Raw genomic sequence first — 18,984 nt, 5'->3', positions numbered from 1 at the left:
ATAGATCACGTTCTTATTTGCAAAAATTTTTAAAAATAGCTGATCTGTAGTACATAGATCACCTATGCATCCCCCTCCCCCATTTGATCACCTATGCCTCCCCCTCCCCCATTTGAAACAGGATACTCGATTGGAAGAAGAGTAGCCGGGTTCACCATTGAAAAGAAATATTAAAGGGGGGGCATGAGCAAAGCACATTGCAACCTTATTTGACGAGCTAGAGACAGGTGTTTAGGTTGTACTTGAGTGAGTATACTCTGGATGTCATGAGGGGTGAGAACCACTAGGGGGTAGTCCAGGACCAACTCAGAAGATTTGTCAACCATTGCTTGTACTGCTGCCACCGCACAGACACAGGAGGGGGCTCCTCGGGCTACCGGATCCAATCTCATGGAGTAATACCCAAGTGACCGTGGACGTCCTCCATGTTTTTGCGTCAATACTGCTGTCGCATGAAAGGCCAGGGACGACAGTATGAGACAAGTCCCAAAAAGGTGCGAAGCTTTGGCAGCAGAAGAAGATACAGAAATGGCTTGAACTGCAGCCCTGCGTCGTTCTGTGAGATGTCTGCCTTCTTGAGCTAGACAACAACCTTTTGTTTACAAAGCTGTAATTTTTCCTTTTTAAGCCTTGCAGCCATTTTCTGCTAAAAAAAATTTTAGAAGAGAAATAGATGCAGATTGACATGTTTCAGATCCTCAACACAAAGCTGGAAAGTCATTAACATATTGCAACAGCACAGTCCCCTCAGGCGGAGTCCAAGCCTGCAGGACAGTTACATAAATGCCCTTTTGTCTGAAAAAGGGCCGGAGATTCAGACTGTCTCCACTCTGGTTTATTATCTATGACCTTAGGGATTCCAATAGACCTTCTACAAAGGCCATACTAAGTACATGTTTGCCCATCTTTTCTATGCCCCTATACCCCAGATCTGACTAATGTTGTTGAAGGCGGGCATAGAATTGTTTTACACTTTCTTCCTTCTCTTTGTGTGATATTAGAAAGAGACAAGGAGGATTCTCTCAAATTTTTGTTTTTTTTTTTCTTTTTCCCCAATGTTTCAGACAAATTAAAAATATTTTACCACTTCTCAATTCTCTATGTTTAATTTTATCCCAATCTGTGCCACAATAGTCTTTCACATAATTTTAGATTATAGTTCCCGCTGCCTTCCCTGTTTTACATATACTCCTGCATCTCCTCCTTGTCCTCCTTCTCATGCTTTCACTCACTAGCCTAGGATCTAGTGAGCATAGGCATAACCGGTTTGTGCCGAGGAGCTCCGCAAGCAGGGCAGCTCTCTCTCCAATCCGGGTTCTGTTGTCCACAATGCCAGCAGGTCCATCCCTCCAGTCCAATGTTTGACCTTGGAGTGGATGACTTGGCATAGGGTGGGGAGGAGACGGTTGGAATTGAGATGAAGGAGGGGGTGAAGATGGAAGAGGGAACTGACCCCACAATGAGAGAACATCTTTGAATTCTTTTCTCATTTCATTTTCAGCTACTGAACAGTATATATATATATATATAATACAACATACTTCCTGTGTAGCCAAATATAACCAATTCTTAATTCAGATTTCTTTGCAAAGACAAGTAGGTCTTCTAAAGCCCAGTACTCCCCACCCTTTGAAATTTATCTTATCTTCTATAGAACACAGAAACTTGTCCAGACAGATAGCTGTATAACTGGTTCCACTGCCTGTGACTATCTTCCTGGGCTGTCTATTTAAGATTAACCCAGAATGTAATACACTTGCCCCCCCACCTTACAAAACTGCAAATTCACACTCACTAAGGGGGGTTTTATTCATTCCTATACGGACTGATAATATGTGAAGTAGAAATTGGGATTGTATTTACTGTACACCAGACTTCCAATAATGAGCGAATTATGTATAGATAAGAAAAACTCTTAGTACCGCGGTTTTTACACAATTCGTTCAGAATAGGCTACCCAATGACAAACACAATACAACTTATGCCCATTTCTACCCACATACTGATATTCACCACACTGTGACCACTCAGCGGCCAATATATTATAGGGGGCTTTATTCCACCCTGGCATTATTAACAATTCATCGGACACTTCTTTGTTCTTAGCTACCGACATTTTCGTACTATTGCGGATTTTCTTAAAAGGCGACATTTTCACACTAAGCCCGATTATCACAAGAAATTCTTCAACTATCAGTTTATCAAAATTTTCCTTTAAAACAAACTAGTGTATTACTCTCTGCGTAATCCGGTTCACAGCGCCATTAATGTATTGCTGCAAGGAGCAAGACTTAGTTCAAATTACGCTTTAAAGAGAGTTAGACACTATAAAAGGTTCATACTGTAGTTGATTGGGACCCTAATAAGTGGGATGGGGACCAATATTCATTTGCCAATTTCTTTAGCTATCTTCCGCACCTTATCCTCTTTACCAGCAGTATGGACAATGGCTGGCGGTTTATGTACACCAAGAGGCTTATTGTTTTTATTCTTTCACACACATAAAACAATTGTTTGTTTCACTATTTTCTTATGCAGTCTTCCATACCTTATCCTCTTTACCAGCACTATGGCCAATGGCTGGCGGTTTATATACACCAAGAGGCTTATTATTATTATTATTATTTTCTTTATACACTCTTCAAATAAAATACTGTTGTTCATTGAAGATGAATTACACTTTAAATAGAACTTTTGTTATTAATTTGACTAAAGTACTTATCAGGTGTTTCAAGTACACAATTATCTCATATTAATATCTTAATTCAATAATATTCAAATTAACACAACCCAATATTTTTGAATTCCACATATTCCACGAATCTGTATATACATATATACACTGTGGTAATCCTGGGCTATTATCTCACACAACTAGTCTCAGGAATAAAATTAGATGCCCCTCCTTTGGTCACTCCATTTGTTCAAGTGAGAGACTTAACATGGAGTCTAAGAGTGACCTTCACTCTATACATTACCACAATATACATATATATACACCAACATCCACTTAAAATGGAGACACACTTTTCACCTAGGCTGGACTGTGTGGAGGGTGGAGCAAGACCTGTTCCTATTGTTCTTCCCTCCCATCTCCTTACATCACCTAGCTCCACCCCCTGTGGTCTGGCTCAGCATTTGGTCATTTTTGCTTCATTTCGTTTCTGGTTACCGGACAGTATACACCATATAACACAGTCTAACTCTCATACAGGTCCTTCCATTTATACACACACATAAAGACAAAAACATTTGCATGTCAGTTACTAACGTGTCAGTACTTTTTTAAGTGTCAGTACTTCCTCACTTGTCTAAAAGTGTCGGTACTTCCCAACCCTGCTTATTTCCCCCCGTCTCAACTACTTCTCTTATACCTATAAGAGGATCCCATCAGGGATTTTATCCCCTGAAAATTTTAGGCTTCCCTGGTACAATTTATACCATGCCTTTCAGAGATCGGCAAGCGGGTTTCATATTCTGTACACTGACCATGCAAGGTAACAAATAAAGACAATAACAGTTAAACACCCGCACAGCATATTCAGCCCACCATATGAATTCTTAAAAAGCTTGAAGATTTATAAGAGGCATGCACTTCTTACCCCTCGGACAGGAAAGGAGCAGCCAGGAAGCACGGATAGATTGTGGCAAGATAAAACCTTACCTTACTACGCAGTTTTTGTCAATCCGTGGTTCCGAGTGGCTCCTTATCCCATCTGGGTCCGGGGGGGTTCGAGGTGTAGGTGGTCCTCTTGTTCCATCAAGCCCCACGTTGGGCGCCAATTTCTGTTAGGGATAAATCCATGTTACGTTAATATGCTGTGGGGCTCCAAATCAGAGGTGGTTATGGCAGCCACCATGAGAAAGCAATAGACACAGGCATCACGGTCGTGTCTTAGAGCAATCTGACTTTATTGTGTAAATTGACTTAGTCTTATACAGAAAATAGTAGGCGTATCAGTAGGTTAGTGTTACAGAGGTTGACCTGTTTTACTGGTACATAATTTTGTCTTCTCTATAAACAATGCTTTATTTGTTTGTTTGTAGACATCGTGTCTGGTACCCTGATTATCATCACACTCTACATTCTTATCACATGCCCTACCTAGACAGCAGTAAGAAACAAAGCATTCCATACAACCTTTTGATCAGTGTAACGAGATAAACAGGATCTTGGAGACATGATGGACACTTAAGATTACACCTCTACATAATGTAATTAAGTACTAGCCTAAATGTACAAGCATTTTAGCAGAGCTTTTTATAGGACACAGAATAGAGTGTACAATTTAGGCCTACAGCCTCCGGAAACGTATAAAGATACATACATATATAAATTAATATGTTCATAACCCTCACAACACATATCACACAAACAGCTCCACTACATCCATCCTGACCCCCAGACATCACACACACAGCTCAGCTTCATCCATCCCGACCCCCACTGCTCCACTCACTCCATCCATCCTGACCCCCACAGCTCCGCTCCACTCACTCACTCCATCCATCCATCCTGACCCCCACAGCTCCAACACACAGAACACAGAAGAGTCCTACATTTACTGATCTCCCCCGTGGTCATGTAATCCCTGACTCCTCCAACACAGGATATCACATGACATGATCAGAGGTCCTGGAAGCTTCCTGCTCTGTAGGTCTGTGCCCCCCTCATGCCAGGACTGCCGAGGGGAGGGTTAACCGGCGCTGGGGGCAGTTCAGGCTTTGTGAGAGGCTTCTTGCAGAGTCCTTTTAGGTCCTCCACCCGCTGCTGCCAAGTAGTTGCGCACCAGGACCACAGCTGACTGGCTGAGCTGTCATCCCCCTCACTGATAGCACCTCCTGCACCCACCTTGCTAGGCCACTGATGGAGGGGACCAGGATGATGTGCTGAGCCACTACACCTTATCTTTGCGCATTCCTTGAAATACATCGCCCATTGTTTTCAATGGGACAGTGAAAGACATAGCACTGCGTGTGAGGTGCACGTAAGTGCGATGCTAGGTTTCCCAATTAAAACAATGGGAAACACTTGCCGATCTTGCAACTTTACTGAAGTGATGGGAGGTGTTTTTGACAGAAAAACGTCTCACATCCGCAGGTACATCGCATGCTCATGAGTGCAATATCAGCTCGAGTTCCACGGGCCATGTGTAGGAAGCGATTTTTACCTACGATTGCATCTGTGTACATGCAATTGTCATGGGCGTTTTTCATGCACGTGAAAAAAATTGCATTGGTTTACAATAGCTAAAATGATAACAATTGCACCGTACTCACATGCAAATGCATTGCTAGTTTTTGAAGAACACATTGAAGAGGCGATTTCTTGTGAGATATCACTCAAAACTAGGACATGCAGAGATTTTTCTCTCTCGGACCATTGGTTTGAGAGAAAAATCGCTCATGTGAATACAAGTTCCGTCCTTATTCCTATTGGATAGAACGTGGGCCTAAAAATTGCCTGTGTGAATCTAGCCTTGGCCTGATGTGCTGTGGTTTATTATGAAAACACCTCTGCACTCATGTGTATGCATTATGTAACTACACGCCAGGGGCGTAACTATAGTGGGTGCAGGGGATGCGGTTGCACCCGGGCCCAGGAGCTTTAGGGGGCCCATAAGGCCTCTCTTCTCCATATAGGTGCCCAGTAGTATTAATAAAAAATTATAATATGGGGCCCTGCTACACATTTTGCATTGGGACCCAGGAGCTTTAAGTTACGACTCTGCTACACGCTATACCGCTCACTCGCTCACTCACCATCACCATAGCATCTACAGGTTGTGCCATGGAAAATAGCTTGGCAGCAAAGTCTTTTGAAAGTTGTCTAAAAGAAAATCTGTCAGTTGTCCATAGCAACCAATCACAGCGCAGCTTTTTATTTCTTATATTGCTGAAGTAAAATGAAAGTAGCACTGTGATTGGTTACTATGGGCAGCAAAGACTTTGTTTTAGACAGCTTGCATAAGAGTGTGGTGCTGGGTTAGTTTTCCGTGGCCCACCCTGTACTACAGATTTCATGCCTCACGCCATCTACATTTATATATATGCATTGCAGTCGCCATCCTGGGACGGGCTTTTGTTCTACTGTTAATATAAAGCCATAATGTTAGGCTGGGTTCACACTTGCATTCGACTATGAATAGAGTAGAACAGTACCCAGTGTGTACTTACCATAGGTCTGTATGTCCTAACCAGAGTGCCCTGCAACTAGTCAGGGATTTCTCACGGCAGCAGAAGTTGTCACTCTTATGGCAAAGCCATGGGTTCAAGGCCTGTACAGCTCCTTAGTACTGAGCTGCACAGCCGCCCTTTTCTGCCGTATACGCATCAATGGGTGCCATATGTATGGCGCTTGTCTCTGTTAGAAAGTACCGCTTCTAGGGAAGACTACTAACTTAAATATGTACTGTAAACCAATTTTTTTTAAACATAGACATTGACATTAAAGAAGCTATCCCATCAGAGACACCTTCTTTCATAATATAGTTCCCGAGGTGATCAACTGGTTGCCCCAGGTCCCAATGCCGACACTCTACCAAATAGCTGACAAGGGTTCAGATGAATGGCTATCCTTGTAGTACAAGGATGGCTCAAGTCCACCAGAATGGGAGCTGCTCTTATAAAGGGGATCCAGAGTGGGGAACCCAGCTGTATGATGTCCATATGCCTTAATAGGAAATATGAACAGGTGTTGCCAAGTTAAAGACCTACCTACAGAATGTCTTGGTATGAGGTTGGAGAGGTACAGTAAAGACCCATATCTTGATACATACATACATCTTAGCCTGATGTGATGCGGTTCTAAATCAGTTGTATGCATTATGTAAATACACGCTATGATGCACACACACGCATCATCACCATAGCATCTATAGGGTGGGCCATGGAAAAGTAGCCCAGCACCACACTCTTATGAAAGAGGTCTTGAAAGAACATCTGTTTTTGTTGCCCATCACAACCAAGCACAGCACAGCCTTCATTTATTATACTACTAAAATAAAATGAAAGCTTTGCTGTGATTGGTTGCTATGAACAACATCGTTTTTTTTTTAGACAGCTTTCATGTGTGTGCAGTGGTGGGCTAATTTTCCGTGGCCCATCCTGTACATCAAACTTCATTGGAATGTTGTTTACTGGGAAATATTTTAAGTAGATGCACTAAGAATAAAAGAAAAGCCTATGGAGGCTTCTGAAAAATTACCAATGCCAACAAAAGTAGGCCAGTGGGGGAACAAGCAAAGGGACCTTCACATTGCTTTGTCTTCGGAACTTTATGTATTCGAAATAGCTGATGCCTTTGGGTTATAAGGATAACTAATCCCACTGAATAATATTTCTGAACATGGATATTTATATATATATATATATATATATATATATATATATATATATATATAGATTGCCGTCGTTGTCCTGGAACGGGCATTCTACTAGTATTTCTATAAGAACCACATTATGTTGGAGGTTGGATGGAGTCGTAATACAACTTCATGTATGAACCCTTACAATAGGGATGGCAAATTGACTTCATCCTGCTCATAGAGGCTTGGCAAAGCAGTCAACACATTGTAGCCAGAACACAGTGTTGGGAAAAACCATAGGATACTTAGTTTCTAACGCAGCCCTATTATAGGTAGGAATAGACATTGATTTTTCAGGGGTTCCTCCTTGGTAGTACAGTAGGTAATCACTGTCCTAGGTGATACATAAGGCCGGCTGCACGAGACCGGCGTCTGCACATACCTGTCATGTACTGCGAATGATCTGCACAGCTTGCCATTGGACATGCACAGTACAGGGGCGCAGGTCGGCCGGCTTCCATTGACTTCAATGAAAGCCATCCACGCGGAATCTGCTCAAAAATAGAGCATGCTGCGATTTTTCCTCCACGGGCGGAAAATCACAATGGATGATGCAGGAAAAAGTGCTTGTCCATAGGATACTATGGAAGATATTTGCTGCAGAACATTGAAGTGGACGCCTGCTCCGGATTCCGCAATCCAAATTCAGTCATGTGCAGCCCGCCTAAGTCTTACAGGCTTTGTCCAGGAAGTTACATTCATAACCTATGTTTAGGATAGGCTATCAATGTGGCATTGAAGGACCCAGGAGCAGAGCACCGCTGATCAAACATTGCTGGTCCATCATAAAGACAGGCTATCAATGTTAAGTTTAAAAGGGTTTACCAGGTATTATGTTCAACTTCCAAGACAGTTTTACAATCTTTGTAACACTATGTATCACAAGTGATTGCCTAGACGACATATACATTATTCGTCCAATCTCTAAGTTGTGACTAGCATTAGATCTGTATCAGTTTTTAGCCTCTGGACTAGAGATGAGTGAGTATACTCTCTAAGACACATTACTCAAGCGAGTAGTGCCTTAGCCGAGTATCTCCCCACTCATCTCCAAAGATTCGGGGGCCGGCGCAGGTGACAGATTAGTTGCGGCGGGGAGCGGGGGGAGAGAGGGAGACAGAGATCTCCCCTCCGTTCCTCCCCTCTCTCCCCCGCCACTCTCCGCCCCCCGCCAGCCCCTGTATGTTTAGAGACGAGCGGGGAGATACTCGGCTAAGGCACTATTCGCTCGAGTAGTTAGCCTTAGCGAGTATACTCGCTCATCTCTACTCTGGACATAAACAAGAGTACAAGAGTGAAGGGAAATTCACTGACTGCAAAAATCGGTCTTGAAAATGGGGAAACTTTGAAACATAAAGTATATTAGAAACTGGCAGAACTTTTCATTGTACAGTTATTAAAAGGATTTTCCCACCAAAGACATTCATCACCTATGTACAGTATAGAGAATTGGCTGATCACCACATCGGGAGTCCAACTGTTGGGACATCCAGTAATCACAAGAATGCTCCATTCACTTCTATGGGACTGTGGAGCATAGTTGAGCGTAGCTATCTCCACAAACACCGAATGTAGTGGTTGACACACATGTGCACGGTCACTCTATTGACAATGGAGATTTGGACACACTATTCTCATGATATAATCAATCAATCTGATGGTGCTTAATCAATAGCATATTTGAGATATTGTCACCTTCCTTTAGAGTTCTTGGAAATTGGCAGATTACAATATAAAATGCTGAGATAAGCAGAACACTACTTAACGTGACAGAATTACCAATAAAACACTTGATACATTCATTGAATTTTGATTATCATCCTTAAATACATTCTTTTCCAAAATAAATCAAACCCCTAGAAGAAGTTTTGCTGCAAAACTGAGCATATGGTTACATCTCAGGCAGATATGCAATTGATTGGAGTTATGGCGTGATTGGATGAATGGTCTTGAGAGCTCCTAAAATTGGTTCCACCATTAGCCTTTAAAAAGGTTCTCAGAGGCTATTTGTATGTAGTGGACCTTTTTTCTGCTTGTGTAGAGCTTGTTGACCACTAGACGCCTCTATTATGCAATAGAAGAGATTTTGCCCAGTTACCAGCAATTGAGAGGTGGTACATTCTTAGAATGCGAGAAGCTGGATGGTTGTATCGATGAATTGCCACCAACTGGGCTATTCTGAACAGACTGTTAGGAGGTGTTGGGACCACTGTATGCGTGAGGGCACACACACAAGGTTACCGGTTTCAGGACAACCTCAACAGACCATCAGTAGAGGATTGTCTGACAAGCCCAAGCAGCTCCAACTGTTTTGTTGTCCACATCCAGAGACAGAATCAATACAGGCCCCCTGTCAGAACCATTTTCAGGCACTTAGCTAAAGGACATTTGGTCTCACGGTACCCATTACGTGTACTGGCTTTGACACCCACTGTCGCCTCCGTTCGCAGTGTTTCATGAACAATGAAACTGGACTGCTATGGAGTAGAACTGGGTTGTGTTCGGTGACGAATCCAGGTCTAGTTTGGGCACTGACGACAACCATGTTTGTGCCTGGAGACTTAGGGGTGAGTGTCTCAATCCTGCCTTTGTAGTGGAGCTGCACACTGCGCCCACTACTGGTGTGATGGTCTGGGAGGCCACCACATACAACAGTCAGTCACCCCTAGTAGTGGTACGAGGAACAATGACAGCTCAGTGATATGTTCAGGACATCCTGCAGCCACATGTGTTCCTCTCCAAGAGGCATTTTTCAGCAGAATAATTCTCGGCCGCACACACAAGGTTGCCACATGAATGTCCCCACAACATTGCCACACTTCTGTGGCCTGCCTGCTCGCTAAATTTATTGCAAATAGAACATGTATGGGACCATCTGGGGTGCAAAATTTGACAGTCTGAGTTTGCATGTTCTAGAGGCTTCATTACAGAAAATGTGGACCGATATGCTGTAAGATACCATACAAAATCTGTATGCCTCCATGCCCGCCCTTATCACATCTTGTATCCAAGCTAGAGGTGGTACAACAAGGTACTAGAGCCTGCATGTCCCCTGTATCACATCTTGTATCCAAGCTAGAGGTGGTACAACAGGGTACTAGAGCCTCCATGCCCGCCTATATCACATCTTGTATCCAAGCTAGAGGCGATACAACAGGGTACTAGAGCCTCCATGCCTGCCCGTTTCACATCTTGTATCCAAGCTAGAGGCGGTACAACAGGGTACAAGAGCCTCCAAGCCTGCCCGTTTCACATCTTGTATCCAAGCTAGAGGCGGTACAACAGGGTACTAGAGCCTCCAAGCCTGCCCGTTTCACATCTTGTATCCAAGCTAGAGGCGGTACAACAGGGTACTAGAGCCTCCAAGCCTGCCCGTTTCACATCTTGTATCCAAGCTAGAGGTGGTACAACAGGGTACTAGAGCCTCCCTACAAATGTTCAATTTTCCGCAATAAATTAGCCTTTTGCTCAAATATTGTAATCACTTACTTATCTCAATGGTACAATCACACATAGTAAATTTCATTCCATTCTGACAACTCCTAGGTGCTTGATATTTTTTTTACAATGATTGTATGTCACTTTCAATCAGGACCGTGTTATCTCAGTCTGATATAGATTTGCTCTCATAAATCTTAAGGAACGCTTCCTAGTCCTCCTGATCTGTCAACCACAACTAAGAACATCACACGAAGAAACGTGGAACCAAATATTGAGTTTTTTGTAGCTGCAAAGAATAGATTCACTGGAGATGTGGAGATTGTTTTATATACTGGAAGCTTGCAGACATACAGAAGTGTAGATTTTTCTATACCAACCAAACTATTTTGATGGCCTAAACCTACGCCATGAGTATTTTAGATTCATGTTTGGATGCAGCAGTGATCAAATGTGTTTAAGCTCATTAAAAACCTGACACTTAACAATAAAGGTTCAATCACATCGGTATTGGAGGTTCCATTTCAGGGCCTCTGTAGTTGATTTTGGCTAAAGCAGGACGGATTAATGCAGCCTGCAGCGCTATTTTGTCCTGTCAAGTCCAGAAAAAAAGTGGGAGGCCAAATAGACCCAATGTAAATGGGTTTCATTCAGAGCTGTTTCGTTCTATCACATGACAGTTCCATTCGGCCAGGGGTTGTTATTTGCCTGTTCCCTGAATGGGGATGAACGGGATCAAATCGGTCACTAACTCAGCCCCAGCCCACAGAATCCTCATGCTGGTGCATGCTTGCTGTCTTTTTCGGCATTGGATGCCGACAATGATACCGCTCCTCCTCTGTGTTGGCAGATTAGTGGGCTCAGTTGTCCCAGCTCTCAGCCAATGAATCGCCCTTAATCTGTGCACACTTAGTCCATCTACTCCTCACAGAGCCCACCAGTTATTCACTTGCTCTAGTCTGACTGTCTGATAACATTATTGAAGATCTGGTCTGGTCTGCGAGTCTTTGTTAGATTGATTCCTTGTCGTCTGAAGGTGTATCCGGTCTGGTCAGCTGTTCCCTTTCTAAGGGCTCCTGCCCACGGACAGATATTTGCTGTGGAATCTGCGGTAGACGTCCGCACCGTGAATCCACAGCAAATAGCGCCCATAGTATGTTATAGGAAATTGATTCTTCCTCCACACTTGTGGAAACCAATTGCAGTTTCCGCAACACGCTCCATTTATCCACGGACCAAGTCAATGGAAGCTGTCCAATCTGCGGCCCTACCGCAATGTAATTGCAGAAAGGTCGCGGATTCTGTAGGAAAAGCAGAAATTTGAAAAAAAGTACAAATCTGTACTGCGCATGTCCAAAGGGGAGCCGTGCGGACCATCCACAGTACAGATGTAACTGAAAGCCAGCAGGTACGCGCGGACGCCGCTGCTGGCAGGGACAGATTCCCCATGCGGAATCCAACCCTGCCATGTGCAGCCGGCCTAAAGCTAGGTCTGCTGTTACATCTGTGTGTTTATGCATATTGTTTCCTGTGTTATTGTGGTCAGTTACATTTTGTGTGTCATCTAATCTTTGCCACTATTCCCTGTCAACTTCCTGTGTCCCTGTTTGTGTTACTTTGTATCTTTTGTGTTCTCCACGTTTGTGTAAGAGCAGTGAGACTGTGGAACTCTCTGCCTGAGGACGTGGTGATGGCAAAATCCATAGAGGAGTTTAAGAGGGGACTATATGTCTTTCTATAGCGCTATGATATTACAGAACATAGACATTAAAAACACATAAGGTTTGTTGATCTGAAACGTTGATCCAGGGATTATTGGCTGCCATTATGGAGTCAGGAAGGAATTTTTTTTCCCTCCAAATGAGCTAAATTGGCCTGTTGTTTTTTTTTATGCCTTTCTCTGGACCAACAAGAGGGGGAGTTGAAACAGGCTGAACTAGAGTAACATTGTCTTCATTCAGCCTAGTGTACTATGATACTATGTTGTACTCTGTGTGTAAACAAGTCCTTTTTGGGCCTAAGGGTGCCTGTCCACAGGCGTGATTTCGCCCTCTGAAGCTTTCCATAGCACTGCTATGGAAAGCGCCGGCACACTATCCACGAGCCGAGAATCATCGCGATTCTCCGCTCGTGGCAGGCAATTCGCATCATGCTGCGAATTGCCCCAATTCTCCGCGGTCAGCGTATCTATTAGATAGGGCTGACCGGCGGAGATTTGGTGGTGGCTCCCACTCCCGGGAGGCGGCTCCCATGGCGGAGCTTTGCCGTGGGATACTGCAACGCCCGTGGACAGGAAGCCTAACATGTACATTCTGTTCAGAAGTAACAATTGAGAATCCATGGCAAAAAATCATGAAATGTTCCTTTGGATGCTGCATTATGGAGGTATTCTCGCCTAGCAAGATTGCTTATATTGGAGGATACAGTGCCACATATTGGCTCAGTATGGCACAGTGCCGAATTACAAAATAGGTAGATGAGCTACTGGTCTATGGGCCTGTGACAATAGATCAAGATAGTATTGATTTGATCTTGAAAGAAAATAGCAATCAAGCATTCTTAAATTGTTTCCGAAAGATAGAAAAAAATGAATAAACTCAAAGAAACGACAACTTTACATTAAAAGACTCTATAGAGAAAATACTGTGTTAATGTAATGTACGCATTATCATCTTAATGTACATAAACCATAGACATCAGGTTCAACTTAGAGTTTGTCTCTTAAAAGCTCATCTTGTCAGCTGTCATTATCTTCCCGATTTGAAACACTTCTTACTCACGTTTAATGACATTCACATACATAAATTTGATATCAATGGAAACAGAAACTCAAAGCTTTGTAGCACAGCAGCATCAAAAGTGTTTCCCACATAAGAGGTGTTCAATGTCAGCCCCCTTTTTCATTCAACATACATCGAGCCTGGAGTCAAGTTCCTGCCATACACGTTGTAGAGTATCACAAGTAACTGACGCAACGGCTTCCGTGACGCCGCAGATCATGCATGGCGGGTGGTAGGGGGCATGTAGACTCTATCTTTAACACTCCACCAGAGAAAGAAAAATCACTAGGCATAAAGGCCAAGGAGCGTGGAGGCCAAGGTCGAAGTTCTGTGTCATCATGACCTGCACAACCAATCCATCATTTTGGTAGTTGCCTATTGAGCTCACTTCTGCAAATTGGGGTAGGAGTGCTCCATCTTGTTGGAATATGAAACTTGGGATTTCCTCTTCCAGCTGTGGCCGAAGCCATATCTGTAGCGTCCGGGTATGAGATCCTCATGGATACAGAAGGGGCCGGACATTTTTCCTACAGGTTGTAGCGCAAAACACATTCACCTTGAGGGAGTCACACATACGCTCCATGTAGACAGATGGGTTTTCCCTCCCCCAGATTCTGACATTATGTTTGTAAATTGAGCCAGTAAGGTGGAAGCCATATCTGTAGCGTCCGGGTATGAGATCCTCATGGATACAGAAGGGGCCGGACATTTTTCCTACAGGTTGTAGCGCAAAACACATTCACCTTGAGGGAGTCACACATACGCTCCATGTAGACAGATGGGTTTTCCCTCCCCCAGATTCTGACATTATGTTTGTAAATTGAGCCAGTAAGGTGGAAGGCGTCTTCATCAGCAAACACTAAAGACTCCATGAAACCATCGGTCTACATATGAGTTTGCAGACTCTCGCAGAAAGAACATCGCTTTGTTTTCAGGTCTCAGGGTCTGTGATAATTACAATTGGTAAGGTTAACATCGCGAACATTTGCGTAGAATCTTCCACACAGTCGGCAGCGGGACGTCCAATTCTCTGCTTGCTCTGACGGTGGATTCCTGAGGACTTCATGCGAAACTTGTATGGACATGCTCCACTGTTTCCAAGTTTACTGGTGGATGGCAGGAAGATTTTCGCTTACAGATGCTACCTTTTTGCCTAAAATTGGAGTGCAACGCACATAAGAGACCTCTAGGGTGTGACAAGCAATCAGGTGAGGGGGAACATGGAAAAATGTGTTTTCACTAGAGTGGCCCTTTAGTATTTGGTAATGTTTGTTTTCTGTAATAAAATTATTTTATTAAAATGGTTGCTTGGTTTAATTAAAAACATATTGGTAGATAATTTACAAGAGGGACCCCTAAATTTCGACTGCCTAGGGACCTCCACATCTGGCTTTGGTTTGGCAGCATAAGGAGTGCCTATGGGTTTGTAATAAAGGAACATAGTGCCTATTGTGTATATGCTGGAAGCTCCCATAGACGCCTATGGGAGCTGAAAAAAGGGAGGGGGAGGGAGTTTAGCTGCGTCCAACTCTGCGAAAAGAAGACAGCTCTATTTAAGCATTTAGCAGTCATCCCAAGGATTTCTGCCAATCGATGGATTTCTACGCTGCAGCGTATTTTTCTGCCAATACGCTGCAGCCGCGCGTGTAAACACAGAAAATACGTGGCAAGAAAATTGGGACTTGATTGCGGCTATTCTTCATTCATGCAATTTTATAGCGCTTTACGGTCGTGTGAAAGAGCCCTGTAGGTGTATAAAAAAATGTTCATTTTCAATACACAATGGGAGCAGTTTCTGAAAGTGTTTAAAAGTAATGCCATATTTGGGATTCAATTTGCTACTTTTTACCTTTCTTTTCAAAATAAATGGAAGCAACTACTGTATACAGTAGTTTTCACGCCCAGCCGATATATGGTGTCCCTCTCTGCAGGGGGAGGAGGCTGGAAGAGCCGGGAGCAGTGCAGTGAGCTCCCGCGCCCTCTCTGCCCCTCACCACTATTTGCAATGGGAGCGGGTGGGGCGGGTGCGGGGCTGAGTCACGGAACTCAGCTTTACCCCCGTCCCAGTGCACTGCTCCCGGCTCTTCCAACCTCCTCCCCCTGCAGAAAGGGACACTGTATATCAGCCGGGAGTGAAAACCTAGGCCGATATATGGTCGTCTAAATAAGTTCTGAAGCTGTAGAAGCCAAACTGTGCTAATTTTCTAATTAAACCCTTTTGAAAAAATGATTGTCAACTTAAAAAAAGGGAATTTAAGTAAAAAAAAATGCCCGCAAAGGTGTCCATAGCTTACAAGTACTAAATTAAGCTGTGTCCTTAAAAGGGGTTAGCCACGTTTTTGGCAGAAATTTCAGCTGGGCCACAAACGATAATGTTTGACTCTAGAGACCACTATAGGATCACAGTGCGTACTCTATTCTTTTTCCAGGACTGCAAGCATTGGATGTGGCCCTGTCCATAAAAATGAAGATGGCGGCCGTCAAGTGATTTAGCCATGTGACAACCTCTAAGGCTATTCCCTTGGCTCTGTCCTCTTCTCTGCAGGCACATCCATCTATCTCATAGCCATCCTTCCCTAGTGTAGTTGTGTAGAATGGCACAGCAGAAATTCTGCCAACGACGGAGAAGTGCAGCAATCTGTCTGTCTGGCTCCATATGTTCTTTACATCCATATTTCTTTACATTTCAGACTAGAAAAAAAGCAAGTGGAAGACCAAATGGTGAAAAAGCTGAGAAAATGACATTCTCCCAGGAGAAGATTGAAGACAGCAGGTAGGTGTGAATCAGTATTTTTGTCGCTCAGTTGGATCTGCTTTCCCTCTTATGTTTTGCATGCTTTCCCTGAAGCGAGACAGACTTCTTGCAGAGTCTTCTATTCTGGGAAATAACGGCGCGTCCTTCCCCCAAACCAATCCGTTCTCCGCTGTATACTGCAGTTGGAAGCCTTCTGGCTTGTAAAGAGTGAATTCTTAGGTTGCGCTGCCTTTGCCTTTCGCTCTATTATTATGATGACTACTAGTATTAGCAGCAGGACTCTTCACAAGATTTGTTACTGGAGAATCTAAACATTTTTAATAGAAAAGTTATATTGGTGATTATTGCTCAAAAAATCATTCAACTGAGCGAAAGTGAACGATAATCGTTCGGTCTAAACACGTGCCAACAACTGAACGACAAACGTTCGCTTTTTGGTTGTGGTTCGTTTTCTGCCGACATAAAAATCATCGTTGGCTCGTTCACTTATCGTTCGAATTAAACACCGATTATCAGGGGCGTAACTAAAGGCTCAGGGGCCCTGATGCAAAATGTGAGCTAGGGCCCCCCCTCTATCTGTTTCTGTACCCGTACCCATACCTAAACCATGCTGCATAGAGACATTACTTGAAGCTTCTGGGCTCCAATGCAAAACCTGTAACAGGGCCCCCAACTATAATGCTTTATTCATAGTACTAGGCTCCATATATGGAGAAGAGAGGCCTTATGGGCCCCCTAAGGCTCCTGGGCCCGGGTGCGACCGCATCCCCTGCACCCTCTATAGTTACGCCCCTGCCGATTATTCAGTCTTTCACATTCGCTTATACAGGGATTGTGTAATATTAAGGGCTCATGCACACGAGCATTGCGGGATACGCGGTCGATTTCTGCGGTCTCCATTAATACCATATTAATGGAGACCTCCCGCTGCGAAAATCCGTGTTGAAATAGAAAATGCCACAGTTATTTTACCGCGGCGGAAATCTGAGGCAGAATTCCGCATGTGAGCACTGGCAGGCAGAAAGCTATTAGGTTCAATAGAACCTAATAGCTGTGGAATTCCACCGCCAGAAACGCGGCCGAAATCCGTCCATGGGCATTAGCCCTAAATGACATTGAACAATGCTCCTTTGAATGATGTGTCTGCATATCTAAACAGGCTGCACGAGGTTTAACGAGCTAGCGGTGATGTCACTCACTCATCCAAACGAGGATTGGCTCGTCTAACAGGACTCTAATTAAAAATCTTAATTATACGGCTTAATTCATATTAACAATTTTTTTAGCGGATCCTATTTTATGATAAATTATACTGTACGAAATGGAAGTGAAAATGAAAATGAATGTAAGGCAGTATTTCCGTTTTTTGATGGATCCATCTTTAAAAAAAATGCAGAAAATATGTTTTCTGTTCATTTTTATTTCACTTCCATTTTTCAGTATTTTAGGCAGATCTGTTGTTTTGTATTGCTTGGCTTGTTTATCTTTCCCTCCCTCCCATTATCATCACATGTCTCCTGCGCTCTGCGCATACTCAAAAATGAAAGCTAATATGACAATGGAAAGGAAAAACGGATGAAAACACATAGCTTTTTCCATTTTTTCAGTCTCCCATTGACTGCAGTGTAAAAAAAAATACTTAAAGGGGTTGTCTCACGCCGAAACGTTTTTTTTTTTTTATTTAATAGGCCCCCCGTTCGGCGCGAGACAAACCCGATGCATGTGTTAAAAAGAAAAACCGGGTAGTACTTACCCGAATCCCCGCGCTGCGGCGACTTCTTCCTTCTTTTTACTTACCTTAGTAAGATGGCCGCCGGGATCTTCACTGTGCAGTCCATTGCCGATTCCAGCCTCCTGATTGGCTGGAATCGGCACACGTGACGGGGCGGAGCTACGAGGAGCCGCTCTCCGGCACGAGCGGCCCCATTCAGAAGGGAGAAGACCGCACAGCGCAAGCGCGTCTAAAATCGCCAGAAGAGGCGATTTTAGACGGATCCATGGAGACGAGGACGCCAGCAACGGAACAGGTAAGTGAATAACTTCTGTATGGCTCATAATTAATGCACAATGTACATTACAAAGTGCATTAATATGGCCATACAGAAGTGCTTAACCCCACATGCTTTCATGAGACAACCCCTTTAATGGATCAGGTTTTGTTCAATTTCTTGAACTGGAAACAAAATTGCTGCAGTTTTGTTTCAGTGTACAAAACAGAATGGAGATGGAAAATTGAGAAATGGATTGAAACTTCAAGCGACCCTCCGGTCCAGGACAAACAAAGATGGCTGCACCACTTCTCCGACTACCTGATGTACACTGCGTATTAGTATGCATCTGTAGTCTATACTCTGCTGTGACTGGCCAGCACTGCTCACATGGACAGCACTGGCCAATCAAAGCAGGTGTAGTGTGTTCTGTTTCCGTTGTACAAGGCTCAAATAATACCGCCACACTATTTCCTCTACTACTCCATAGTGACTGACTAATATTACCATACTGCTATTGAATAAAAACCACTATAGAAGGACCAGTATTACCAATAATATCACTATTCAAGCCTAAGTAATGCCACTACACCATGACTACTGCATAGTGACTGAATATTATTTAAATACTGTTACTGTATAAAAAACCACTTTAC

General features: G+C 43.5%; 1 protein-coding gene across 2 annotated transcripts in view; it reads left to right on the top strand.

Annotated features, from left to right (window-relative positions):
- Positions 1 to 18,984, top strand: part of MORN1 (MORN repeat containing 1) — a 370,129-nt gene that overhangs the window by 191,302 nt on the left and 159,843 nt on the right. For both annotated transcript variants that reach the window (XM_066606845.1, XM_066606844.1), the window contains one exon: positions 16,276 to 16,358. In XM_066606845.1, coding sequence (XP_066462942.1) covers positions 16,276 to 16,358 — 83 coding nt within the window. The remainder of the gene's footprint in view (positions 1 to 16,275; positions 16,359 to 18,984) is intronic.

The sequence above is a fragment of the Eleutherodactylus coqui genome, chromosome 6 (genome assembly GCF_035609145.1).
Source record: "Eleutherodactylus coqui strain aEleCoq1 chromosome 6, aEleCoq1.hap1, whole genome shotgun sequence".
Classification (NCBI taxonomy): Eukaryota; Metazoa; Chordata; class Amphibia; order Anura; family Eleutherodactylidae; genus Eleutherodactylus; species Eleutherodactylus coqui.
The sequence above is the reverse complement of the archived record's forward strand: the minus strand, read 5'-3'. Positions and strand labels throughout refer to the sequence as shown.